The sequence below is a fragment of the Trematomus bernacchii genome, unplaced genomic scaffold (assembly GCF_902827165.1).
Source record: "Trematomus bernacchii unplaced genomic scaffold, fTreBer1.1, whole genome shotgun sequence".
Classification (NCBI taxonomy): Eukaryota; Metazoa; Chordata; class Actinopteri; order Perciformes; family Nototheniidae; genus Trematomus; species Trematomus bernacchii.
Window position 1 is genome coordinate 14,556,009 of NW_022987727.1, and position 27,900 is coordinate 14,583,908.

General features: G+C 41.2%; 1 protein-coding gene across 4 annotated transcripts; it reads right to left on the bottom strand.

Annotated features, from left to right (window-relative positions):
* Positions 1-1,369: 1,369 nt before the first annotated feature.
* Positions 1,370-27,354, bottom strand: spen (spen family transcriptional repressor). Of its 4 annotated transcripts, none has more exons than XM_034145064.1 (15): positions 27,036-27,354; positions 24,098-24,418; positions 16,529-17,143; positions 13,920-14,077; positions 13,564-13,764; positions 13,323-13,474; positions 13,077-13,202; positions 12,860-12,973; positions 12,660-12,773; positions 12,481-12,581; positions 4,559-12,368; positions 4,073-4,417; positions 3,773-3,967; positions 3,430-3,606; positions 1,370-3,316 (listed from the first exon to the last, which is right to left on the bottom strand). In XM_034145064.1, the coding sequence occupies exons 1-15, from the start codon at positions 27,116-27,118 to the stop codon at positions 3,185-3,187; spliced, it is 10,644 nt and encodes a 3,547-aa protein (XP_034000955.1). In that variant the 5' UTR covers positions 27,119-27,354; the 3' UTR covers positions 1,370-3,184. The 4 variants fall into 4 exon arrangements, with proteins under 4 accessions (XP_034000955.1, XP_034000956.1, XP_034000954.1 ...); XM_034145065.1 differs by having other exon boundaries at positions 3,430-3,588; positions 4,559-12,371; XM_034145063.1 differs by having other exon boundaries at positions 4,559-12,371.
* Positions 27,355-27,900: the final 546 nt, after the last annotated feature.

Genomic DNA, 27,900 nt, shown 5'->3' on the forward strand with positions numbered 1-27,900 from the left:
CTTTGAATTTGTTAGTGACACTCACGTTGTATCATTACATTATAATAAATCTGGCAGTGCTTGCACGTGTAGCTAATCCTGATTCCTGGATGCTGTTAATAATGATTTTAACTGCACTCTTTTTACTTTTATATGTAGATATTTATTTGTATCATCTTGACTATTTACTTTTTCAGTATCCATAACAGCTGAGAAAATGTGCATCATAATACTTAGAGTAGAATCTTTCCTGACAAACACAGGCATGTTTAGGCATACAAGACCCCCCACAATTCCCTCTGTGGCAGACCATAATCAAACCTCTTGCTGGCTGCAAACAAAAATAATTCAATTTCCATAAAAGACATATTTTGAAATTGTTTAGCGTTAGAAATTATTTTTTAAAGGTCTGAGCAAAGGTTCTCTGCTTCCAGTGCACTTTCCCTTTGACACAATCAAATATAAAGATAACTAACCCCTAGGAATTAGTAGTTGCAACAGGAAGAAGGCAAGGCCCATGTTCCAAAGAACAAAATCATTTTCATAGTGTATTTAAATGACAATTGACTTTTATGGAAGCCTGAATTAGCTTCACAAAGCTGTCACAGCTTGGACCTCCAGCATGCAGTTAAGGGAGATACTGCCACCTTCTGACGGCAGGACGGACTGCAGCACTGATTCTGAGGAGCAATAATATATATGAATTATGTTCACTATAGCAACATGTTGCAGAGGCATGAGACTTCTAGAAAGTGATCAGATTAGCTAGCTTGATTTTATATTTCTGAAATAACAAAAATCTTCTAATTTACCCACAGTTAAGGGACTAATATGCAGTTTGAGGTTCTCCCTTTCCTGTAGTGTGTTATATAATGTGTGTGTGCATGTAATTGCTCTGCAAAGGCTAAAATCCCAAAGTTACCTCCAGAGGGAGTTTCTCTCCCACAAACTGCCGCCCTGCCTGAAATGCCTCCATTTAGCTCCCATACCATAATGACATCACAATGTTACACTTGCGCTTCTATTGGCTAGCGCTCCGAAATGTTGTATGTGATAGGCTAAGGGGCGGGACATCTTTATGCGGTTGACCACATCACAACAGAGCCGGTCAGCTAACCAATCAGAGCAGACTGGGCTCTAGTTTCAGTCAGAGGGTGAAAAGAGGTGCTGCAGCACAGCCAGTATGAGAAGACCTTTTTGAACATTAAAGCATGTAAACATGTCACAGTAGAGGCACAAAATACAAATATGAACCTCAAAAAGAGCATAAGTCCTCTTTCTGATTCTGGAATAATCTTTCTTCTTCAATCAGTGCATCAAATTAAATGCATTTTTTAAAGTCAGGAAAAGACAAACCAAGAGTGACTGACCATTTAATGATCTTCAGAAGTAAGTTAAACAACCATTTATTTTACAGTTTTAAAATGTCCTCATGGAGGAACAGCAAAGTACACTCAAAATGAAGATTGATCAAAAGACAGTTTTCATATTAATCACCTTTTTAAGTTTTTTTTCTTTTTTCTTCTCATTTGTTTATCAAAAATTATAAGTGCCTTCAACATAACCATGAGGGTATTCAGCTTGCAGTCAGAAATATTTACACCACAAAACTGACAAGCGCGGTTTTTACTTTCAGCATCGGTTTCACACACCTTATCTCCTGTCTCTTTCAGACTGCTTTGTTTTGTTGCACAAAACAAAAAAAAGACCCTGAAAAAAGACAATTATAAATGGGAAAAATACACAAGAGCACAGATTAAGGACAATAGTATTTACAGCTTGGCTCAAAGAGACAGTTATGGGGAGAGATGGAGACAGATGATCAACACATCCATTAGCGGCATGATGTCAAGTACACATTCTTGGCCTTCATGATTTCAGTTCACAATTTGAAAAAAAAGCATGCTATAGTCTTTCATGAAGTCAGGGCTAACATGACCTCAAGATGCAGTCCTAAATATGCGAGGATGCTTTCCAGACAGCAGGGGGCAGTAAAGGTCCACATCAGGGAGGAGGAGAACAGGAATACGAACAGAAATGCAACCCCTACAATATAATGGTTCCTTCAAAATTAGGATAAAACTTCATAATGTAAAAGCACTGTAGTAACAGAGTTGGGTTGATGACCAATACAAAAACAAAAGGAATCAAGTCTGCCCTCTGAGGGGCAAAATACAAAGTCACATATGAAAATAGGTTCTAATCACTTTTTCTCGATACATTTCGTGTGTTGAGCGTTTGCAAAAGACGTTTTGGCACAGAATCAATTTTAAAAATATTTTTTTTTCTTGAATATTACTCCTGGATCATGTACAGATCCTTTGCCCCCTCCCAAAGAAAAAAAAAATAAAACATTTGATGATCCGTCTTGTAAAATAATTCACTTGGTCTCTCCACATTGCTCAGTCTTTAAATATTTATAATATATACAGTTTCACAATAGTCCACAATACCCTAAGGCTTAAAGAAGATGCAAAAATAAACAAATTAAATAATCTGTATATAGTAGTCCCCTGTTGAGGCATTGAGTGTAAACTATACAACTCTAAAAGTCCCCTCACGAGGTCCTGGGGCAGGGAACACCTCGGGATGGAGAGCTGAGTCCGGAAATGACGTAGAAGTTGGCTGATGGTGAAAGAGTGAAAGCAGTATGATGGATCAGGCTGAAATTATTCTTGATCTTTTTCTTGCGCAAGCGTGGCCGATCACGAGAGTAATTCCATTACATGTATCATTTTATACTCAAATCTATACAGAGTTCAACATTTTTCCTTAACATAGTGCAATGACTTATCATGTCGTTTGTCTTTTTAAAAAAAAAAGAAAAAAATCACAATCCCTTTCATGAATGTAAAAAATGTCCAATAGGAAGTTCTCAATCCATAGCTGTATGGATTCTATGAATTAGAAAAGCTATGCACAACACCTCCAAAAATGGCAAAAAATGAAATGAGTTATCAAAAATGCTCATCAAAAATCCCGGTTCGACCCTTAAGATCCTCTCTGTAAAGGTATAGTTTTTGGAATTCGATGTCATTGATTGACTTAAGGACTTGGTGAAGTGAAAGAAAAGGTGAGTGCATGCTAAATAAGATTTTCTTTTCTTTAAGTCAAACTCATAAAAATATGAGGCAATTCCAGTTTAGAAAACTGGATGAGTTAAAAGGGCTGGTGTTGGCTTTGTTCAAAAAAACAACGGAGGTAATTAAACAGAGGCAATGACAATCATGAGGTGAGGGGAAATGCTGGAGATGCTGTTGAGAAGGTCCGGGGCCAGGCGCGAAAGGTGGCTCTCCGAAAATTCACACGGTGGGAAAATCTGCACCACATAGGCTGGCTGTAAATCAAAAGATAAGAATAACATGATGGGACGGAATTCAATCTTTTTGATTTGTCATTGTAAAAGACAGATACAAGTAAAAAAGAAAACCAGTTTTAATGACCACACACCTGATTAGAGCCAGGGTTGGGCACATTGATAATGCCAGCTGCCTGTTTGGCCTGCAGGTAGGTGATGAAGCCACTTTTCAAGGCTTGAGTTTGACCAAGGACATCTTCTTGATCTCGACCACAGGGTAGAGCCAGTAGCAAACAGTAGTCATTGTCCACCTGCCATGAATGATAATTCTTTATCATAAATGTAAACATAAAAGCACATCCGACAGAGTTAGGTTATTGGTCAAAATCCATGAATTGTGCAATCAAGTCTCTATTTGATTATTATTGTTAAACAAAATGTTCATCAAAACGTTAAAACGTGCTTCTCTGAGGTAGTACAAACGAAATTACTCACAGTCATTCTGCGTGCCACACTCTCCAACTGGGAAGCCTCAAGCCTCATCCTCTGGACAATACGGAGAAAAGGGCCTCCCTCTGTGGGCGGTAGCGAGCGCTGGGCCAGTATGGTGTTGCCAGAAACAAAGTGTAACTGGACAGCAGCCTGGTCATTCTTCAGTGCCAACATACCTTGCCATACAATAGGGTATTTCTGTAAAAAAAAAACAGAAACATGTATTATAATCACATGTTTCTTCATTGGTAGTGTCTTGAAAGTATATTTCATGTGTACGAGCTGGTTAATCTGCTGTTTTACCGTCATAAGCTGCACCATGTCAACGGAACGATGCCCCGAAAGCTCCAGCTTAGAATCAGGCCGTGGATATAGCGAACTTGATTGAGGTACAACTGGTGGAGGTGTTGGCAGGAAGGCTGGAGGGCCTTTCTGTACAGATAGATCTGGCTTGTGAGTAAGACTCATAGGAGACGACATGGGAGACTGGTATGAGGGGGAGACTGTATCCCGAGATATTCGGGAAATGTGGGAGAGGTCGGTAGAGGTAGCATGGCGGAGATGGGAACTCTCCGGCTTGGAATCACTTCCTCCCCCATATGACTGAGAGATTTTACCCCTGTGACTCATCTCAGGCTCCTGAGGAATCTGATTAAAAAAACAAAACAAATGAATAGTTAGGAATAATGTATGTATATGATCATGCTCTAAAAAACAATACAATACAACACATAATAAATAACACTGAAATATTTGAAAAATGTCAGTAACAAAAGTTCCTCTACTGACCTGTGTAGATGTTATGCCTTGATTAGGCAGACTGTGTCCAGATGAAGGATGTCCTGGAAACTGGGATGGAAAGCCTCGCATGTCGCGATATATTGGAAAGGAGCCTGTCGCTCCTGGATGCATCAGCTGAACCCCGTGTGGGTGAGGAGACACCAGGACAGGAGAAGATGCATGGACTCCCCTTATTCTACTTTCGCTGGAGGGTGGATGTATCACCTTTCCTTCTAGTGGTTTGAGAGATTCTTTTGTGGAAATATCAATGTTCTTCACCACTATAGGACTCTTTGAATGTCCAGAGATGTTACTTGAAGGAGTTGTCCTATCTGAGGACTGTCTTGCTTCTACAGCAGCCTGCTCTCCCAGTTGCTGGTGCATCAGGAGGCGATGGTGCATGTCTCTGTACTGATCCATGCGCATGCTTGGGTGGAGTACCCGGTGATCACTGTGAATCATCATTACATCTGATTGGAGCTGGGGCACAGAAGGTCTGCTAAGAGCTTGGTTAAAGTGTCTGTTGTCTTCTTCATTAAGACTACTGCCACCCCCACCTGATACTGACCCCTGGGGACTTGAATGGGATTGCAGTACCAAATCTCGGATAACATTAGGCTGCGGTGTGTTTGAGCGTTGTAATGGCCCTTGGTGGGAAGAAGACAGGGAGTCACCTCGCCTTCCATAGTTTATCGCAGACATTGGTGGAGTGTTCATCCTGGCTCCATGAGCCATTGCCTGAGTGACACTGTGAGGTTGTATTATGACGGAGGACTGCTCTGAGTGCGGGTGATGCATACTAGAATGATATGTAGACATTGGTGGCATGCCATGACCCAGAACAACAGAGGTTCCTCTAGGAGCACTGCTTGGAGGACAGGCTTTGACAAAGTGTGAAGGGGATTGAATAGCTGTTCTTGGGGACTGGGGTTCTTGCTTTTGGTGTAGAGCTGACCGATCAGTTGGGATGCTAGGGCTCGGGCTCATGCGGCTTCCAGATGGTGATGGGTGGTGTGGGCTCATGACTGGGCTTAAGTTAGACTGCTGAATAGCTTTGCCAATGTCCATTTTTTTTGGAAGAGGTTCAGACCCCATTCCTCTATTGCCATGCTGCTGCTGTATCACAGCTTGGTTGTACATCAAGACTTGAGGCGAACTAACTGGCTGTTTGTACATCTTTACAACACCCCCCTGGGTTGTTGTGTGATAAGGGGCATCAGATTTGTCACACACAATACTCTCATGCTTCCTACTGGAAATGACAGGTTGAGAGTTATACGATTGTCCAGTCAAGAGAACCCCTGTGTGCCCGTAAGCTGTATGTGTTGGGCCTACTTTTGGGGTAGGCGACTGGGATGGTGTGATGAGTGGGTCCTGCTTTATTGAAGATTTGGATACAGATTGCTGAAACTCTATATCACCAACACTGGCTGGAGGAATTTGACTAATTTTGGCCCTCATTCTGTGAGGTCCTTCAGTTTTCTGACTGGAATAACTCAAAACAACAACACCCTCTGATGTATTGACCCTAAGGCCAGGACTGGAGCTAGCACTGTAGGGAGTGGACTCAACAACAGAGCGTGCTCTAGGGCCATCTTCTACTATATCCATGCCATGGTAGCGATTATTCTCATTAGGGTTTGATCTAAACTTTTGCTTGGGAATAGAAATTCCAATGCTCCGGTTGCTAAGAGATATCCGTGGAGTTTCCTCTGTATCATAAGGCATTGGAATTCGACTTATCACAGAGGTAACAGGAGAAATAACTGTATGCTGGATCTTGTCTCCACAGTTCTGTTGGGACTCTGACAATGGAAAGGGTTTGTGGTGTATGGGCTGAGGGGGTAAAGGTGGTCTCTCTTCATGATGGAACTGTCTTGAACCTACTTTTTCAGAGGGATTTTCATTCTCTGACATCCGTGATGGTTCCAACAGTACAGATGTCACCATTGTGGTAGGTATAGAATTGCTGTTTGATGCAGTCACATATTTAGGTTCCATTAGTATTTTTCTTAATGTACTAGAACTAGGGTCAATATCTGAGGCCTTGGTGTCAGGAGGCAATGGGGGATTTGTTGAAGGGGTTCCGAGTGCAGTCGATGATGGTGGAGAAGGAGTTACCACTGTAACGTGACACGGAGGAGCAACATAGATTCTACTTTCTTCAATTCTAGGAGGCCAGTCTGGCGAAATTGGCATTTTGGCAGGCCGCAACAGAGGTATACTGAACTGGGACATAGGTTGTAGGCGGGCAGGGGCAAGAGTAGGGGTAGGTAGTTCTTCTACTTTGGGATGCTTTTTACTGCCGGGGATGTTGCTTTTGCCTGAATGAAAGACAGATTCTTTGGGTACAGGCTGTTCAACTTCAGGCTGTTCTGCCTCTTTGGGCGTTTCTACCGTTATAGCACTTTTCACATCACGCCTACAAGTTGCAACGGCAGTGACCACAGAAGCTGCTGCAGTGGCCCCAGCTGTAACAGTGGCTGCTTTTGAATTGATAGTTTCTGGGTCTTCTGGGATTGACTCTGGTAACTTCACTGGGGAGGGCTCTATTTGTGGAACCTCTTCCGCAGTATCTTCTTTCTTATTAGCTGCACCTTTGCGACCTCTTGACTTCTTTGGGGTTTTGGATTTAACTCTGCCCGTTTTTTTAGGTGTTTCAAGGAAAGGAGTATCATCAGCTGCCTTAGACTCTGCCATTAGCCCTTTTGGGCTTGGTGTCAGAGGACCTTCATCTGAGTCTGCAGCAAGTATACTGTTGATCACCATGTGTGTTTCAGGTTCCATAATCTCATTGGAAGAGGGGGATGTCAGGGATTCAGGGGTAGGAATAAGTGCATTGTAAGGAGGAGGAGCTGCAAAACTATCTGCATCTGCCAATATTTCTTCAGCTGTAATGGAATCTATAGCGGCTGCAAGTTCAGTCTCGCTTGCAGGATTAGCTCGCTTCTCCCCTTCAACCTCGACTTCTGGTTCTACGACTACAGGAGGCAATATGGTAGGTTGCTGTGACGATGGCTCCTTATACGGTCGAGGAGTTTGCTCAACTGTAAGTTTGGCAATGTTTTCAACTGCCTGCTCTAGTTCCATCTGCCGTGCTAAGAGAGTTGCTGGATCATCAGGGAGTTCAGGTTCTGATAGGGAGTCTTCCTGTTCATCAACTTCTTTTGACTCTATTGGAAACCCTTTGATTGTTGTTTCCTCATTCTGTTTAACTACAATCTTGGTTTCGGTAATAGTGGAGGCTTCAAATGACTCTGGCTCATCATCCTCTGAACGAAGTAAACCTTTAACGTCATCAACACTAACACGGATCTCAAGGTTTTTTAAGCTGTGTGATTTATCTTCAGTGACTTGCTTGGCATTTCTTTTCAGCCTTGATGTTTTTATTTTAACACTCTTTTCAGGCAGTTGTCTCCTATCGGAAAAGCTGGTTTCTTCCTTATCAATGTCCCCATCAGTAGATCTATTTCCAACCGAATCTTTTGGATCGTTTTCAATGATGTGCACTGGTGAGCTTGAGTTTTCCGATAGCTTCACAAACAGTTCAGAATCAGCTTTAGGATTAAGTTCTGACTCATCCTGACTTGCCAAATCAGCTTGTCCATCTAGCACTGTAGTGCTCCCAGACTGTTTGTCTATTTTACCTCCTTTCTTGTTAAGTGGAGGAGATGAAGTAAGTTGTATTTGTTGTACTTTCTGTGTGCGGGGTGAACGCCATCCCTCTACATTAGTGGAAGTCTCTTTGACCTCCGTGTCATCTTCCATCATTTTCTGCTGTTCCCCCTTAATTGGTGAAACATCTCCACCTCGCTTGATGCCTTTTTTAGGTGGGCGTCCGCGCCTTGCAGTGGTAGTTGGTATTGGAACATCTTGCTGTATTGGTTCTTTATCAGCAACACGTTTGCGCATGGAGCGGGATGACTCCAATACCTCTTTGCCAGCTTGTTCTTCTTCGTGTAGCGTTGCGTAGACTGATTTTACATTCCTGCGACGTGTTCTGCCATGGATCAGACTTGACTCAAGGTTTTGCTCAGAATCTGATGCATGAATTGGTGACTTGGATGTGACTTTGGACTCAATTGATGGTTTTGGTACTTCTGCCCTAGGAGATGAGGCCCTTTTGAGTTTCTCTCTGTCAATCCGTTCACTCTTTCGTGTTGCAGGCTTATCTGTGGCAACAATTTGGGATGTTTGTGAAGCACGTAATGCTGACAGTGGTTTTGCCCTTTTATTCTTGGGCTGTCTGCGGTTTGGTAATGGTTTTCTTTCAGCCTCAAGCTCTGGCATACATGCGTCACTATCTGTCTCAGTTTTCTGAGATTCTTCACATTGTTTTGTTTCCTGATTTGTTTCCAGTTTGTCTGGTTCTGTTTTAATAATCTTAGATTTTTCTTCAATCTTTGGATAGTCAGAAAAAGGGCACTCTCCAGTCTCTTTCTCCAAACCTTTTAGTGAAGCACCAGGAGTGGGAGGCTTTACCTCCACAAAGGGAGCATGTTCCACCGCCAAACTATCTCCAATTTTTGCTTTGGGTTCAATTAACTCTACTTTTGTTTCCATTTCATTTTCCGGCCCCAAAGGGAGAAGTGGAGGGGTGATTGTTAGCTTAGGAGAAACTGGTTTCAAGTCTTCCATACAAAAAGAATGAGCTGGAGATACCTCGACAACTGGCTCTACTTTTTCTTCTTTGACAAATGACAAAGGTTGATCTGAGGGTGGAGTTAATATTTCTTTCTTTTCTGTTGAAGACATTTCTTTTGGTGAAGGAACAAAAGGTGGTGTTAACAAGGTTAATGTAGGGCTGAGTGATGTATCATTTACCTTCAGTACTGGCTCAGTTTCCTTATCAGACAGAACATTATCACACTTATGCACTTCATCTCTTTTAATCTCCACTGTTAAGATATTCTCAATGTCAGGGAGTGGATGGTCCTTGTCTCTTTGTTGTTGAAGCTCCAAAAAACGACTTTGGAAAAGCACTATGGGCTCTTGTGGCATGTCAACTACTCCGGTTTCAGGCTGTGCCTCAGTAGCACCTGGCTTTGCCAAAGGCTTGACAACTCCAGACAATAAATCTTGGTCTTTACGTTCAAGATGCTGTAAACGACGGGAATCCTGTTCAAAGATTGAGCTGTGCAGGAAGCGAGAAGCGAACAGGTCCTGTCGCTCTTGGTCCTGTGGCTTGAGTTCCTCTTTTTTATCATGCAGCTTTTCAACGGAGTCAGTACGAATCTTTTTCTTTTTCATATACCAAGAAGGAATGGGTCTGGGTGCAAGCTCTACCTTGTCCTTATCTGAACAGCTGTGGGAGGTTGGAAAGCGTGAGGGGAGAAAGGACCAATTATCTTCTCTGGAGGAATACAGTGTCTTGGCTCTTTCAAGAAGTGCTTTAGTATCAGGAGTTATAGTTTTATCTAATGCAAATGAATAAAACTTGTTCTTTTCCAATGACCCTGAAAGCTTCAGATCTGTCATCCTCTCATCGCGTTCCCTGAGGATATAAGACAAGGAATTGTTGGACTTGGGAGACATGTGTCTGGTTTCTACATCATCATCTGAATCAGACTGCACTTCTCCCGGCTCTAAATCTTGTCCAATGCGTTTGTGGATGGTTTCACGTTTTGCAATATCACTGGGAAAAGTCATTTCCATTCTCAGTGAATCAGACTTTATTCGTCTTTCCCAACATTGCATTAACTCCTCGTCACAGCCAAGCAAGGTTGTCTTAAGCTTCGGGACATCAATGTCAGAAGACTGAAAATGTGTGGCTGTCAGGCCCAGACTGTTTTTTAATGACTCTGTGTGTGAATATTTGTCATCTGTTGTTGGAGAAGATTTTCTATCTTTCTTTATAACCGACAAAGAAATTTGGGCAGTTTCCTCTTCCTCGTTTGCAGAAAAGTGACCATGTCCTATTGATGATGTGATACTCTGATAAATCTCCTCATTCAGCTTTTGGGTACTTGAAAAGTTGCGGTCTCTTTTTGCAGTGACTATTTCAAAGTCAAAATTCTCTAATTTTTTCCTTTTACTGGAAGAGAAGCCATCATTTGCCATATCCTGAATTGGTTTTGGAACATCATACATAATATAATCATTTTCCAAGTCATGAGTGTCTTTACTTGCTGGGTTTTTAAACTTGACTAACTTATCAGGGTCGACAAGTTTGGGATGGTGCCATCGACTTTGTTCAATTTGTTTTGTGCAAATATTCTGATCAATGTGGACAAAGTGTTCATCTCCGTCATCTGAGTCTCTGCACATTCCTCTTCCTTGTTTGTTTTCAGACAAAATGTGTTTGTGTTGTTCTTTTAATTCATCCAAATCAATACTGACATCATCTGACATCTTTGTGAGACTGGGGCTGTTTTCACTTTTAGATCCCTCTAAATCCATTTTAAGGTAGGGAGAGTCTGATTGATCTGTAGAATCTTCAGGCACCTCCCCTAGTCGAGAGTGCTGCTCCAGAGAAAAGCCTACAGAGCTGCTTTCAAAGTCTCGTCCATCTTTAGGACTGCTAACTGAAACCATCCTGACACATTTTTCCATGTGGTGCTCCTTTTTATGCATCCCTTTTATCAAAAGAGTCTTATCAAAATCTGTCTCCTTAGCATTGCTCCATAGTTTATGAAGTCCAGGTCTAACAAGATCTTCCTCAATAGTTCTCCTCTGTCTATCAGTTTTCCCAGAGTCCTCAAAACGCCTTTTCCTTGCAGCCAAACGATCAATATCCACAGAAATACCACTGTCAAATCCCATTTCAGATTTTCCATGTTTTTTGGATTTGATTTTAGCATCCTTGTCAATAACCTCTATTAAACTCTGCATATTTTTGTCTCTGGGGACCTTTCCATGCTTAGAGGCATCATTTTTTGATGGTTCCAAACGGAATGGCGGACTTCTCTGGTCAGCTGAAGGTGATGCCAACCTGGGACTGTCACTACCACCCCTCTGTATTTGTTTTTCTTGGACAGATTGGCCAATCAACTTTCCTTCTTTTTCTTTAACACGTGTAAGTTGCACAACACAAGGAAGAAGGTCTAACCTTCCTTTGCTTGAGCCTTCTTTTGGGATTTTACAGTTTTTACTTCGAAGAACGGACTCAGGGCCAACATCTTGTTCAAGTTCAGGTTCGGTCTCAGATGCTTGGATACTAGGTGATGCAACTTTTAGCTTTTTAAGCCTCTGTTTATCACTTTTGTCCTTGTCCCCACGATCTTTACGTCCAGCCCGCTTATCCTTTTCTAACAAATTCCCTCTTTCAACTTCAAAGACTCGATCTTTTTCAAGTTTGTCAGTTTTAGTATACTTTTCAATGCGTGCCTTTTCAAGTTTTTCAAACCTAGGTGGGGAGATTGAACTGCAGCTACCACTTCTTTCAGAAGATCGGCAGCAAATATGGCGATCTGAATCACTTGGTATCCTCTCGGAAAGCGAAGGAGATGCAGCAGGGCTGGCAGGACGGCGAGAGGCAATGTGAGATGGGCTTTGGCTACGCTCAACAGTCCTCCTTCCATGATCCCTTCCACGATCTGTTTCAAAGCGCTCTCTCTCTCTTTCACGTTCCCGTTGCAAATAGCTGTACTTGCGAATGTCCTGCTCATAAGGATCAGCTCTGTATTCTCGATATTCCCTGGGGTCTTCAAAGTATTGTGGATCAAAGTAATCTCCCTGATATGGATCCCATTCAGTAAAAAACTCACGACTTCTGGCAGGGTATTTACGACGTGGATCTTCAGTAAATGTTCCTGGTGTTCGTACATTTTCGTAATATGGTCTTTCTGCTTGAAACTCATATTGAGTTCTTCGATCATCCCTGCTAAGAAATACAAACAAAAAAAGATAGTTTTCATATTTAAGCATCAATAATATTATTTTTAATTTGACAGAACTGGGGCAATTATATTGCTTGAAGAACATACACAAACCTTCTTTCAGTGATAAGGTCATAAAAGTCTCGAATATCCTGGCCAGAAGCCTGCATTGAACGATAGAAAGCCATCTGACTTTCCTGATTGGCGAAGTCCACCTGAAAAAAATTAATAATTTTTTTATTATTGAGATTGAGAATACTGAACATTACAGAGCAAAGCTTTGTTTTTCTTACCTTGATTTTACTGCCTCCAATCTTCCAACCCTTTGTGTCTTTGACAGCGGCTTGTGCATATTCAATGTTGTTATACAGGATAAGGGCCATTCCTTTCATTCTGTCAAATACAACCTGCGGAAGACAGAGTAAAATAGAGTCCCAAGGAGCCAGAAAGTAAACAATGGGCAACTGTGAGTGGGGAAATAAAACAGACTTACCTTGACAACATGTCCATAGCGGCAAAAATGCCGAGTAAGAAACTGCTCAGTTGTGTTTGACGCTAATCCATCCAACCAAACACATGTCGTAGGCATACTCTTTCCAAAGCCCAGCTGAAAAAGTAACGATAAAATGTCAGACAGCAATAACTTCTTCCAACAGTACAAAAATAAATGGTGCTCCTAAATACTGGTAAAATAACTTAACGTGACTCACCTTTAGTCTATTGTTACCAAGGTACTCCCCATCCATCTTCTTTATGGCCTTACAGACACTGGCAATGTCACAGTATTGTAGAAAGGCATACTGTGGGGCTCCATTCACCTTCTTAATGTCAATATCCTTTGCAGATACAAAATAAAAAATAAAAACACACATGCTGTCAGTAAATGTGTTTTTTTGAAATGGTGCATTGCATATTTTATGGCCCGTTTATTGAACCACATCACACTAATGACCTACCACTATTTCTCCAAAGCGTTGAAAAATGTTAAGCAGGTCATGGTAACTGGTGGTCTTCTCCAGGTTTCCAATGAATAATGTTCGCGTGGCCTTTGGATGAAACTCATCTATCCTCTCATCCAAGGGTCGAAACTCGTTCTCACTTTCCGTCTCTGAAAAATACATTGAAAGCTCATTTGCACCTTTGTGCGTTTTGATGATTCATGTTTGTGTTGCAATATATGTAAAGATAAGCACGTACCAGGGCCATTCCATGCAGTTACTTCAATTTGCATGCCGAAAAAAAGCTTTCCCTTTGATGCTCCAAGTGCTTTCTCTTGGTCCTCTTGCTGGCGGAAAAAGACAAGCCCGTAGCGCTCCTCTGAAGCTCCGTGGATTTGTACAGACGTGACCTTTCCATGTTTCTTAAACTCATGGAACAAACCATCCTTCAGGCTCGTATCTGTAGTAGACCAAACAAATGTTCTTTTAAATGTGTATACCAAATACAAGAGTAACCTTTCTTCTTCTTTTTTTTTTTTTAAATGGTAGTTTAAAAGATGTTTAAACATTTGAATAGATATACAGTAAAAACAATTATTGCTGGATAAAACCAACCTGTAGAGCGCACAGGAAGATTTTGGACCTTGATGCCAAAGCTTTTACGTGGTTCATCCTTGTCAAGAGAGGATAAAGGAAGTGCTGAGGGTGCAGGAACAGCAGCAGACTGCACTGAGCGTGCTGGGGACTCATCACTTGAACTACTGCTTGAGTCACTGTAACAAAGGAGGAACATTCACTTAGATGTTTTTGAGAGTTAACAGTCTAATCATTATGGATGTTAAATCATAAAATTGTCATTCTCTGTTACTGCGAATGGTTGTTGCCGTTGTCCATCTAAGTTACCCAAAAGAAAGTAGTAATTGATCATTTAACCTTAAAAAAATAGTAAGATGTAATGATATCATTTGTAGACCCTATGCAAATATTTTTATTTTGCAGTGCTACACTGCAAGTGCTAAATGCTATGCCTCTAATAAATAATTAATATATTGGAAAATATATACTAAATGCTTTATTGCAATGCGGATAACAAAAGTTAGAAATGTGATTTTTGTAGACACACAAAATATGTTTTCTCTTACTAATCTGCAGGTAAGGGATAGGATTACAGAATTAATTGAAAACGCAATTTAACGTGAACATTTCAGATGTAATAAATAGTGATGCATTTTGATAAAAGCCCATGCATCATGAATGTGTCTGTGAAAAGCACAATGTCTCTCAGCAGAAGAGGAACATTTTCCTCCCCAATTTATTCAGTGCATCTGGCTATCAGTACAAAAAGGTTGGATTTGCCCATCAGTGGCAAATTCATGGCCGCCTCATTCCCATGCTTCTCTCTGCTTTCTAGGCCCTCTGCTGTTTGTTTCCTTCTCACTTTCTCCTCCTGTGCTCAGACACTCCCGGAAGTGCTGCTGACGGAGCCTGGCCTGTGGGAGTGGGCAGGCAGCCAGCACTGGCCAGAAATTTCCAGTTCCAACTGGATCTCACGGAGGGGGGGGAGCCATTACACATACACAGAGGTAGGCAGTGAGAAAAATATACCAGCCGTCTCCTGAAATGTTCCCCATAGCACTACCTCGTCAAACCACACGTGTCGCTGCACGCCGTTCAAAGCTGCGGACTCTGCTGTGTCCAAAGGTGATGCAGTAATAAAAAAAAAAAACTGGAGAGGGCTGAGGGGAATATATGTAATGGAGTAAATCCAATGGACAGACTTGCTTAGGTTTCCTAAACTGCACACTGCAGACATTTGAATTTCCTAACCTTTGGTTATTTATGCTTACATTGTACAACTCATCGTCTACCATAAGCTAAATCAACTAATAAAAAGCAATACACTTAGAGAAATCTGGATGCAAATATCACCACAACAAATATACAAAAACAGATCAATTAGCATGTCAAATTCAGCAGAGGCCAGATTCACTGGCGTAACAAAACGCACAGCCATCATTTGTAATATCAAACACGCAGACCTAAACTTAATCCAAAGCATGATCAGTAGAAATAAACCAATTCAGAACAAATCGCGAGACAAAAACCGTGCCATTGCAGCAGTTACAAGCAGCAAAGATCATTTTCCAGGCTTTGACTCCCACCAGCAATCACCTACCCAGCCACCAGCCTTGTAAAAACAGATTAGTCATCTGAAACAATGCAGTAGTGATCATACAAAAAAGGGCAAAGTAGAAATGTGCACACTGCTTCAAAGGTTTACACATGAAGTTGTTTTTAAAAATGATGTTAGAAAAAACATACGATGGACTTTGTAAGTGATGTCATCTTTCAAGGTGGCGCCATTGCCCATATAACGATTGATGATATAATTCTGACATTATGACACAGTATTAGGAGGTATGATACCTTGAAACGGTTAATGTTATAAACCACAGCTTCTGTATTGAGGGATGTCGAGCAACAGCATTTTTGATAGGAGTCTGCACTAAACTGTAAATTAAATGCACCAGCAAGTTGTTGCTTGTTGTCTTAAAAACAGTCGCAGAAATGAATACAATTGATATAAAAATATGCGGAAGAAATTCCATTAAGTTTGAAAAAATAGGGACGTTTTGTGAACACTATTTATTTCCCCGATATAGAAATCAATTCTAAAATTGGGTCTCCATTTGAGAAAAGCACACCTGTTTATTCAGCCAGACTTAGAGTTTTTAAATGTTCCTCTGAAGATTTTGCTGAGTGGTACAAACAAATATTTCCCTGACAGTGTTTGTAGGATTTTCCTTGAGTGGTCCATATTACGTTTTTTGTAGATCTGAGAGTAACGTTGAAAAGTAAATTGTGATCATCTTAGAAATTTGATGTACTGAATATACCCTAATATTATAAATGTACACTGAATAACAGGGAGTGCAGACATTAAGGCTTTTTTAGCCTCCTCCCCAAATGTATTCCCCATCCTGCTATGGCTGTGACCTACACGTATGCAGCAGAAAATGACAAACAGATGGCGACATTAGTATTAAAAGTATAAGAAGCACTGGTTGATTCTCTGAAATAAAGGTGTACAGACATTTGAAGCAGCATTCAGAGTTCCCTTTTTTTTTATTATAAATACTCTGTCCAGCACTTGTTTCAGAGTGGGATGCGCAAAGGTAAACAACAGCCACGCGCAGGGTAGAAATCTCAACAGCTTCACTCACCTGCCACTCGTGCTGCTGCTGGTACTGCTGACTGAGTCTGAGCTGGAGGAGCGGCTGTGGGAGCCTGACCCGCTGTGGGAGCGTGCAGGGCGGGTAGCCTGACTCGCCAGTCTCTGAGGAGAGGGATTTCGCGAATGTGTTGAGTGTGGAGACCGGCTTCGGCTGTGGCGATACGACCGCTCCCCGTGCCGACCCCTGTCCTCCCTGTAAAGGTCCCTGTGAACCACACTGGCCAAAGTAAAGGGTTCCCTGGCACGAGACTCGTAGCGAGGCTCTGGAGTCTCGAAGCGACATGGGCTCCCGCTGTGGGCGCGGTAGAAGCCCACAACACTGGACGTAGATCCACCGCTTCCCCCTGTCGTGGCCACAGCTGATCCAACTGTTCCAGTGTTGGCAGCAACAGTGCTAACGATAGTTCCACTGACTCCGGGCGACACCGATGTACAGCTTCCGCTGGAGGTACCAGACACACTCCCAGCTGTGCTTAGAGTCCTCTCTCTAGCCTCACGATAATAGTCTGTTTCGTAGTGCCGCTGGCGTTCAAAACTGCTACCAGGGCGCTCATGATGTCCGTAGGCACTGTGATCGTATGCCCGATCCCGACTTTCAGTCGTCCTAACAAACAAGAAGAGAGAACAACATCACATTACAGTTACATTCAAGACAGCTGCTAGCATCTGACACAGTCTGACATTGGACAAACACATTTATCAGGTGTCTCTGGTGGGTTTTTCTTAATTAGACACATGGGAAGACAGGGTAACAAAGTGTTTGGAGAAGGGTAGTTTTCAGGAATTTAGAGAGATCATTCCTCAAGCCTATCGACTAAATTACAAATGATGAACTGAGCATTTCTAAACTTGTTTTGACTTGGAGGTGAAGTGTTTCAGATTATTTTGCCATCATATGAACCACTTGATATTATTTCTACAACAAGTGCTGTAGGTAACTGTATTGTCTTTGAACGCCGATCATTCATCATGTTCTCAGTTCAAGCATCAAAGGAATACATCACTTGTATATCCTTTTGTAAAAGGCAACACAGTATTTTGAAACCTTAATAAATAACCTAAAATATATTTTAGCAAACAGCATGCTTTCAGTGTTTGAAATAACATAAATCTATAGCTTATTTCAAAGTATAATTGTAGGATATAACAGACTCGTACAAAGATTTTTTATATTAAAAGACATGCACGCCTTTATAGATTGTCAAGTCATTCTGGTCTTGCAACTACAACAAACGCCACTTTTTACATTCATTTATCTGGGAGGCTTTGTTGAAGATTTCTGAAGGTGACTTATGACAAGCCTTTTGTTTATAATGTAACACAATTTGACACCACTTGTTCTCCTGAAACAAGGTCTTCAAAGCATCTTTGATGAAGGTGCACATTAGAAACGATGCTAACAAGGACGCTCTGCACAGACCCGAACATCCGCATTCTGAATAAAGCAATCAGAATTGAATTTGGTAATACCACCGCTGTGTCATTATAGCATAGTCATATTACCCAACTCCCAGTAATGAGCGGGACAGGACAGCAATTACCACCGTTTGAATTCCGATCAAATTATAATCAGAAAATTAGCCATGATGTTCCAACACAGGGAGGAATATGGTTTTATATAACAACCCTTACATACCCTCATTATAATGTTTTTTTGAATAAGATGTTTTCTCCTTCATCCAATTTAAAAAAGAGAATGGAAAAGATTTAACACTCAAAACGGTGGCGGATTTGAATGGTAATCAAACCTGAACTGTGTAACATCAAAGGTAATATTCTGTTCAAAACAGCCATTATGTTATTATGGTTGATGAAATGAAGATGCACTGTGTGTTGTTGGACTAGTATTTTAATGTTCCTTGGTTTATGATCTTTTAAGACCCTCAATAACTCCCATACTCACTCCCTATATTTTCTGTCAATATCTACTTTAAACTGGAATTTAAGTTTCAACAAAAATAATATGTTCTTTCTTGTTTCAGAGTGAAATTAATTTCGATATTAAGTGTTCGAAAAGAAGAAATCCAACTAATTCCCAAGACGGGGTTGATTAACTGTCCTTGATGATGTACACATATTTTGGATATTTGATTGATTTGGACCATCAGATTGTCTTGATTACATCTGTGTATGTATACTGCGTGTGTGCAACACATACACATGTCGCTAACGAATCATAGACGTTTGTAACATAAAGAAACTTCTGAGAATATTTATAACTTGAAGAACGGATACCGGCATCCTTTGGTCTTATTTTTTTAATACACAAATACTCTTTATTACTTCCATCAGACATATTTCATAGGCTACATTTTGTTATGCTTTTTCGTTTTATCATTTTCCAACTGTAAAAGATGCTGTGTTATGTTTCCACTAGAAATGTTATTAATTGTTTTCGATTATATAGGACATTTTATACCAGTTGATATGGAAATGGATTGTCGCACAAAAGATAAGCTATCATTATTTAATGTTTTGTACATGACTCTTAATAGCTAAAACTGCTTCCTGCATCTCGCTTTAGAAACCAAGCAGCACAAGGCGTTAACAAAAGGCTGCTGCCATTTCTCCACAGATATACGGCATAAGTGTCTTCTTATGCCTGAAAGGCATTTTGGTTAATGATCCATAAGATGTGTTTCTTATAAATAACCAACCTGACCTTTAGAATTGACAAAAAATGTGTAACTCATATTCACACGCTGTAACTGAAGACTTTGATGGACTGCATTCATCCCCTAAAGTTAACCCTTTGTAACTACGTAACCCTTTAACAATTTCCACAACCATGTCTTTATCTGATTCATTTCGAGGATTCAAACTTCAGGTTTGTGTTTAACGGCCCGTCCACACAGCAACGTTAAAAAAATCTTCCAACGCTTCTGCCCATTCACTTTGAATGGGGTGACGTCACTTTGCCTCACTTTTTGCCGAACTGCATTGTGGGAAGCAAAGCGGAGATTTCCAGGCATCTCAGGCTTCAAAAGTTGAGCAATGTTCAACTTTTGAAGCTGAGGTGGAAGCATCAGCCAATCAAATCCCGTTTATGCAAATCTGACAGTACAAGCGCTAGCCAATCAAACCGCGTGTATGCTGGGAGAGACATACCGCAGGTCATTTCCTCATGTTCCAAAAAATGGAGGAGAAATTAATTATAGCGGTAGGGAATCACCCGGTGCTTTATGACCAGTCCCTCTTTATCTACCGGGATACAAACCGGAGGAGCCAGGCATGGAGGGAGGTGGCAGAGACAGTGGTAGGTTTTCGCCTGTTTGGGGAGTTTATATCCAGTTTACTTCGGGCTTTTTTGCTTTGTATGTCGGGGGTGGGAGATTCATGTGATTGGTTGTTGGTCATGTTGCTCGTAAAAAATCCCCAAGCTTCAGATACGCCCACCTCCAAGATTTTTTTAACGCTGCTGTGTGGACGTACCGTTAAGGAAAAATGAAGGTCTACGATACATTTTCAGTGCAAGTCACTGTGCAATTATTCTATACTATTTTACTATTTTATGTGAAATATTCATCCGTGTGAAACATTTGACATTAATGTAACCTATAGACACTAACAACTTCCATTTATAAGCTCATTAATGTTAATCTTTCATTAAGCCTTTCTAACAAAGGCAATTGCCATGGGGCAGAAGAACAAAAGATGGCGTGAGATGCATAGAGTCTCCTGGATGTTGAGGATAAATTAGTTTAGAAGACCCGCACAATGTCTGTATTTCACTGCACTATACATAAGTACAGCGGGTCAGGGGCAAATCCTGTTTCAGCTTATTTGATTTAATCATGTGTGTGCTGGATTCATGAATAACATCTATGGTATAACGATGTCTGCTGTGAAATTGATGGATTACCTTGACCCCCGGATGCTCTCGAAAATGCTAATTTGGTGGCGCAGGCTCACTGCTCAATAGATAGCCTTCAATTTCACTTCAATTTCACTTTACACAAAACAGGTTCTCCATAATTCATGGAGCAAAAAAAATAATTCAGTTAGACTTTTTTTTTGGCAGAATTTCCATCAGTGTTTGATTATTAGTCTGCTCTGGTGCATGCTAAGCAAATCAACTGTTATGGGATTACGTGAACAGCATAATTATAAGGATGCATTCCTGCAGCATGCTAAAAAGGCCTCTAATGTGGAGGCTCATCCATCTGGGAGCAATACATGCATATCAATTCTATCCCAAAAATCCCAAAACTATTTATAAATAGCTTAATGTCAAATATCTTTCCGCCGTGCAAACCAGCAGTTCAAGTGTGCTGCTGCGGAGCACCCTGTTATCTCTGCAGGCTAAAGCACTAACCACAGAGTTTGGGTTGGGCTTCTATCACTGTATGTAATTTTATATCATGATTGTGATACATATTCTTATCTAGTTTCTGGAAACTCAACTGACAAACATTTTATTAATAAAATAACCAAATTGGAAGGTCTGCTTTTGGTTAATCCAGTGAATTAAATCCTAATTAAGGTAATCCATCAAACTGAAGCAGCAATCCGGTAAAGCCGGCTCTGCCATGAATCAGTCCTGCTTATTGATTTTCAATGTTGCCTCCAGTCCAATATAATCAGATATTAAAATTAAATTGCACAGATACCAAAGTATAAATGGTCGAGAAAAATCTCTGACCTTTGGGACATTTCTACCATTTCACAGCAATTATCGTTTTTCAGCCGACCGTAGACGTTTTAAATCCAGTCAGGGACTTTGGATGGATTTAATCTCTCTACCTGCATATTGTCTGAAAATGACTATGGTCAAATCTCTAATTAGAGTGAATTGCTATCAAATTATCTTAAAAATGTTACATTTCTCAGGGGTTTAAGATCACATTTTGAATCTGCTGGACAGGTTTAATATTAAAAATAAACTTGCTCATAAAAAAGGAAACCTAGGGGTTTTAAAACTGCAGCTGTAAGGCAGGAACAAAAGATCCTGAGCCTCGAAATAATCATTATTTCATTATTGATGAATAGGCAGGCTTTTATTTTTAATTAAATTGATCAATCATTAAGTCCATAAAATGCTTGGTCGCTGCTTTTTCCTAGGGCCTTAGGTTATATTTTTGTTTTTGCCTACTAACGGTCAGAACCTCAACCTGAAAATGATTGAATTGGAAATGAAATTCAACATATACAAAAGAAGAACATCCAGCAATGTTTGGTATTTTTGCTTTATGAAAGACTTACATCTCCTCAATATATAACGACATAAACGGACCTCGACAAAGATTGAATTAGAAGCAAATTCAGATATAATTTTAATGATTATTTGATTCTGTGTCCTTTTTTTCCAGAGAAAATGGGCACATTGCATGAATATATTTCTATTTTTTCATCTTTAAATTCTATCCTTTTACCTTTAAATTATTTTATTTTCCTATTTAATTCGAAGTATTATTACTTTAGTTTGCCACCGCGCCTTCTAACTGCAAATATTGTAAAAACATTTTTAAAATGTATTTAGGATCTTCCACAGCCCAGTCATTTTGCTATATTAAGACCATTTTTTCATATAGATTTTTTTTACTTTGATTACTATGCATTAATAAAAGCAAAAATATTGATCTTTCATCAAGGAGGACTGGGGTTACAGTAGTTAAAAGTGGTCAGTTCAGAGGAAGAGAAAGGAAAACGATACAAGGTAAGGTACAGATTTCTGTATATAGACACACAGGCAGTAATGCATCTATGCACCAGCTACTTCGGTTAGTGGGGAAAATGGAGAAAGACAGGGGTTCAAACTAGGGGGGTTAGAGAGGACAGCTAAAATACACAGGGCAGGACATACCAACCTTTTGAGAGAGTGGTAACTTGACCTATAATTCCGAATAAAATCTAGGGAGATAGAACTTTGTGAGCAGAAAAGATTGTCAAAAATGTTGAGTGGAGATGGAAAAAAGCAAAATTGTTCACGTTAGAAAATGTAATCCTCATTATCGGGCAGGGAGCCTCGTGTTCTTAGATATGTGTCCGTTGGATTTAAAATGATGAAAACAAACTTGGCCTTTTTACGGATGCAGGTTAGGATGTTTTGTATGCTGGATAATGTCAACTGGAGTTCATATAACAATCCAAAAGTGGGGGTAAAAATATCAGTGCTGCAGTCGAGTCCAATAGAAAATAAATACATCCAGGAAGTGCGCCATTGATTCCACAACAGCAATGATGAAAGTGACAGAAAAATGAAATCTTGCGTCTTTCATTCTTGAAGTCCTGCACATTCCGTGTTGGTTGCAATCTGCACAGCAGTAAAGTCAAATTCCTTTGGCAAAGGGAGGGATGTATTGCCATGGCGATGAAGAATTAAGAACATGTCTCTTAATGGTAATCCAAATTCTTATTTTTTAGAAGCACTTTCCCAGGATGGAGAACATTTGTAGTTCATGGAGGTTCATGTCTGTTGTCGATCTCTATTACAAGCAGAAAAGGCCTGCATGCAGTCGAAACCAAATCAGATTAGAAAGGAAATGGTTCATTTTTGTTCTGTTTGCGGTTATATCCATGGTTAAATTATAGTTCCACATTCAGGAAATGAGCAGGTAATCCACAGGCATGAGGTAGGTTATCTCCAACGGCAACTTTCCAGTCTTAATTTTCAGCATTCTTCTTTCAATTTGTACGATCCGAACATAGTCCATGTTGGTCCTCATTGAATCTGCGAGTCTTAGTTGTTGAAAAGTAAAACATAATCTCCACAAAATTAAGGCTGGAAAAAAAATAATTTGCTCACATGTTCCTGTTGTCTCTACTGGGTTGGATCACCAGTAGAAGTCTCCCAGTACTCAAATGGTAATGCCCTGATTTTTAGATATAATCCAAAATAAAACAACAAAAGAACCAAGAAAGCAACCCATACCTTTAGCATGATAGCATATCCTTACGGTGTGAGGGCAGTGATAATCCAACAGAGAGGAATATCCTGTGTAGGTTATCCACATGACTCCAGCCTGTGACCAAATTGAACACCTCCGTGGGATATGCACGATAATTGAACACCAAATTTGACAAATCCAAACAATAGTGTCTTATACATAATGTGGTTGTTTTGTTACATGGAGGAAAAAAAGGGTGAAATTAATCCACCAAGCAGGGCGCGTATCTCCAGATTAGGGGAATCCCAGGGATGGACGCTGGACCACTCTCTCTTTTTTCTCTGTTTGCCTCTCTCTCTCTCCAGCAATCTCCAATAATCCTGGAAAATGTTACGATATCCAATCTTTGCCCCGTATTTTCCGCATATGATACATCCACCTCAAAGAGATGTTTAAATAATCTCCAACACATGTAACTATTCACTATTCCTTTAAGTTATACATACACAATATGCTATCACTTATGGAATATCTCTGTCTACCTGTGAGTCTATCCAGGAGCACTGACCACTCTCTCTGCTGCGATCTCTATACGATTTAATTCTCGCACTCTCTTTCTCCTCTCCCCCCCTCAACAAGTAAATGAATAGATGGTGGGAAGATGCTTGGAGGTAAGGTGTAAACCAGGAACAATGGTTCCCCCTGCCTTCAGAGAAACTTTGTCCACTTACCCGTCTAGTCTGCGTTCATAGCGTCCATCTCTGCTGTGGAGCGACGTGGGGGGCCCATACACGGCTCCCCCTGCCGCCCTTGTGAACCCTGATACATCCCGGCTACGAGAGCCTAAGGACAGACTATCGTCCAGCCCCCTCGCGGCACTAGGAATGGTGCCTGGTTCATTGTAATCAGTGCGCAGGTCTCTGTCCCCCATCTTGTTGATAGCATTGTGAGCCTTCTGAGCACTTTTAATGTCCACAAAATCCACAAAGGCGGCGACTCCACCTTCTGAACCCCGCTTGGGCAGGACCTTGACACTCTCCACACGTCCATATCTAAAAGAGAAAACAAGGGGATCACTAGGTGTTGAATGGCAGTTATGTTGCATTAGTGTGAATGAATTTCCATACAGTGTTTAGTTTAATTACTAGTGGAAATATTGCCGTTTCCTGAAAAATTATTAAAATTGTCAAATGTCATATTGCCTGTGTGTGTGTGTGTGTGTGTGTGTGTGTGTGTGTGTGTGTGTGTGTGTGTGTGTGTGTGTGTGTGTGTGTGTGTGTGTGTGTAGAGGTGGGAGGTAAAGGTGGCTTTGCTACTCTTATTTTCTGCTCTTTCTCTCAAGGCAACAGTAACCCAGCAACTGGACTTGAAACCATGGCACATTGCATGTTAATAAATGCATATATTTTCTATCATTAGCATGTTGTCTAGGAGGAGGGTGTGCTCACAAGATTATAGCTGCTGGATAGCGCACAGATGAGGTTGGGGCAGCATAAAAAAGGACGTGACATTTCCTGATTCGCTGTGTGTTTTTTTTTTTTTTAAATCTCAATGCATTATGCATGTCTATATGGCTCATTCTGTTTTTCCACTATTGGCAATGCACTTTTGGTGCAATTTGACATTCATCTTATCATTTCCTCCTTTTCCCTTCAATATATAAAAGTTTATGAGGGTAAGCATCCCATTGTTTCCTTAAGAAGTCTGTTAATAAATGACAATATAGGCTACCTCGTTAAGTGATGGTTGAATTGATGGGCCAAATACAAAATGTGCAAGCTCGGTTCTTGGGTTATAAAGCTTTCTATCATGTTTGAGGGTTGAGCCTCCCCCCCCCCCCCCCAACCTTTCGGGAGTGTTTTTTCTCTGTCCGACAGAGACAGTAGGGTGCCCATACATTTATTGGCATGCCAGTTCCCAATTGAACAGCCTCCGACGCCATTTTAGAAAAGCTGTTCACACTGCTTACTCATTCTGCCATCCCCCATCTTCAATGACTTCTATCACACATCGGGCTGTCATGCACCTGCATGCTCTGGCTACCTCTGGGTTAACGCTGGAGCTCAGGCGGCGTGCTAAAAGAGACCCTCCGACAGTTTCCCCTCCGCTATTGGAATAACATGCAATCCAGTCACCATCCCCCAAACATAACGTTACGCACATCATAGCACGGGCTTATGTAAATAAAAAAACGCCATATAGGTAGCCCAGTATTGTGTGGACGGCTGCATGAATAAGACGCGGATCATATTTGTACTTCATGCATCAGTCAACCGTAACGAAAACCAAAATAATGCAAAGCAAATGAATAATCATCAGTTTGTGTATTTTACAGTCGTGTGCTGTGGCAACGTTGTGGGGAACATAAGGTTATCGGTTATAATTTTGTTAAACAGACATGTATGATTTATGTTTGTAATTAAGCAGCTTCCCACACGGAGACGCCTTCACAGAAGAGATCGCTGCTCATATGTAGACTATGATGGTGTTCAGCAGTCTGCTCTCCAGCACATATGGACGGACTGACTGAGAGGCGGGCTGCTATTTCCTTGACAGCCGAGAAGAGAGAGGCAAGAGCGCGCAGACAGCCCCACGAAAATTCATATTTACATTTGTTTTTTGCCTGCGAGGAAGACAACAAAGAGCCGAAAGCCCATATAAGGTGCACGGGTTCGATCTGCTCCAATAGCCCGTACAAAAAGCACCAGTGGAGCTCAATCAGGGTATCGTAATTAAAATATCGATATGTTGTCTGATTTTCCTTAGATCAAATCACGCTGCAGGCTGTGCCAGTCAGCAGCTGGGGGGGAGCAACGCGGTAATAATGTGGCAAAAATATACCGATTTCTGTGCTCGCACAAAGTCGCAGGCAGCCAACGTTACACTATTGCATATCAGTTAACACGGGATTCAATCACAGCCAGTTTGCATCAATGTTGCAGCGAGCGTGGATGTCGCGTCACCTTTTAGCTTTCACTGACTTCTCTTAACATTTGGAAAATTCGGTTCTTGCAACAGCTATAGTGCACTTTGGTTAAATACACAGTGTGCAAACTAACCATACTGTGTGCACATGTCTAGGAATCAGTAACCTGACAAACTCCTAGAGAGTCAAGTGAAACACCGGGTCAGATTTTCTCTGGCACCAGAAATACACACGGCGGTAGACTTGATACTGTGTGCCAGAGATGCACACTGTGCAATGCATGGCGTTTGTACAATGCTAGCAGTTCGCCAGGTATAGGCTGAAGTTTGTTTACACTGTTGTAGCAACAAAAAAACGTGTTTCCTTTACGTTAGCCAGGTGGAAATGAAAGCTTCTTAAAAGTGAAATGGTTACCATGGCGTGAATGAAAACCCCTACAACGTGAAATGACAAGTGAAGTTATCACCAAGCCTACAAGTTAGTGTCAATATGGCAAAACCATATGTCCGCGAGGAGGGTGTTTGTCGCCTGCTAGCCGTTGTATTTTTTAATCAGAAATGCAGCACAGTGTTGTCGCTTATGGGGAGCTGACAGCACAGTTGCCAAATGGGACTTTGCTACAGGGGAACCTCCTGCTTCATCCCGACTTCACTAAAATGTGACACAACAGAGAGAGATGCTGGCCATGCACCCGTCGTCACATCACAAAAACACACACGTCGCTCATTAGTGTTCCTACTCACCGCTTGAAGTGCTCAATGATTTTCTCTTCTCGCACATTTTCGGGTAAATTTCCCACCCATAAATGTCTGGTTTCCCGGACCATACTGTGAGCTCCTGCTCCCCTATCATACAGATGAGTTTGCTATGTCAGTTACTTGCCCTGCAAAAAAGAAAACGTTTGCAAAATAAACGCCGCGCAAGAAAAAAAATACGCGGCGCAAATCATTGACTGGTCGTTGTGAACCAATGTAAACCATTAGGTTGGATCCCCGCACGCTGTTTGATACTCTTCACTGTTAAAGCGCGATCTTGCACCTCGTGAACGCGCTCCGGACTGTTCCCGTGACTAGGCGCGTCCCTGACACCATGCGACCTTTGGGTGTCGAAAGAAAGCATGTAGCTTCCTAAAAAGATGCAGCAACTTCGCTTGTAATGAGGGGCACACCGCGCAGGCGTGGCTTTGTGTGTGAACTTCTTTTTTTCTCCCCGATGAGATAGTCTTGAGCCCATGCGCATGCGTGAGAAAACCCCTGGTTGAATGAAGGTGCGTTGACATCTGAGAAGCTTTCAGGAGGATCCCATCAGTGCTAGATGGGTATGGAAAGGTGTGGCACTTTGCATACAGTTAATAGCACTGATTTTCGTATTCCTTTTTACATTTGTGTTATTCTTATAGGCAACATTTAATGTTTATCAAAGACCAGAAACAGCAGGTGAGTCATAGGCCAATATTTCTATTTTTCATGGAGCATTCAGGCCAGGTCACTCTACTAGGGTGATAGTGTACTTCATTTATATATCACTGATACATTATTATTAACTACTGGTGTTGTGATAGACTCCAGCCTTCTTTGAACCAAAACAAATACACTCTTTGAGAAATGA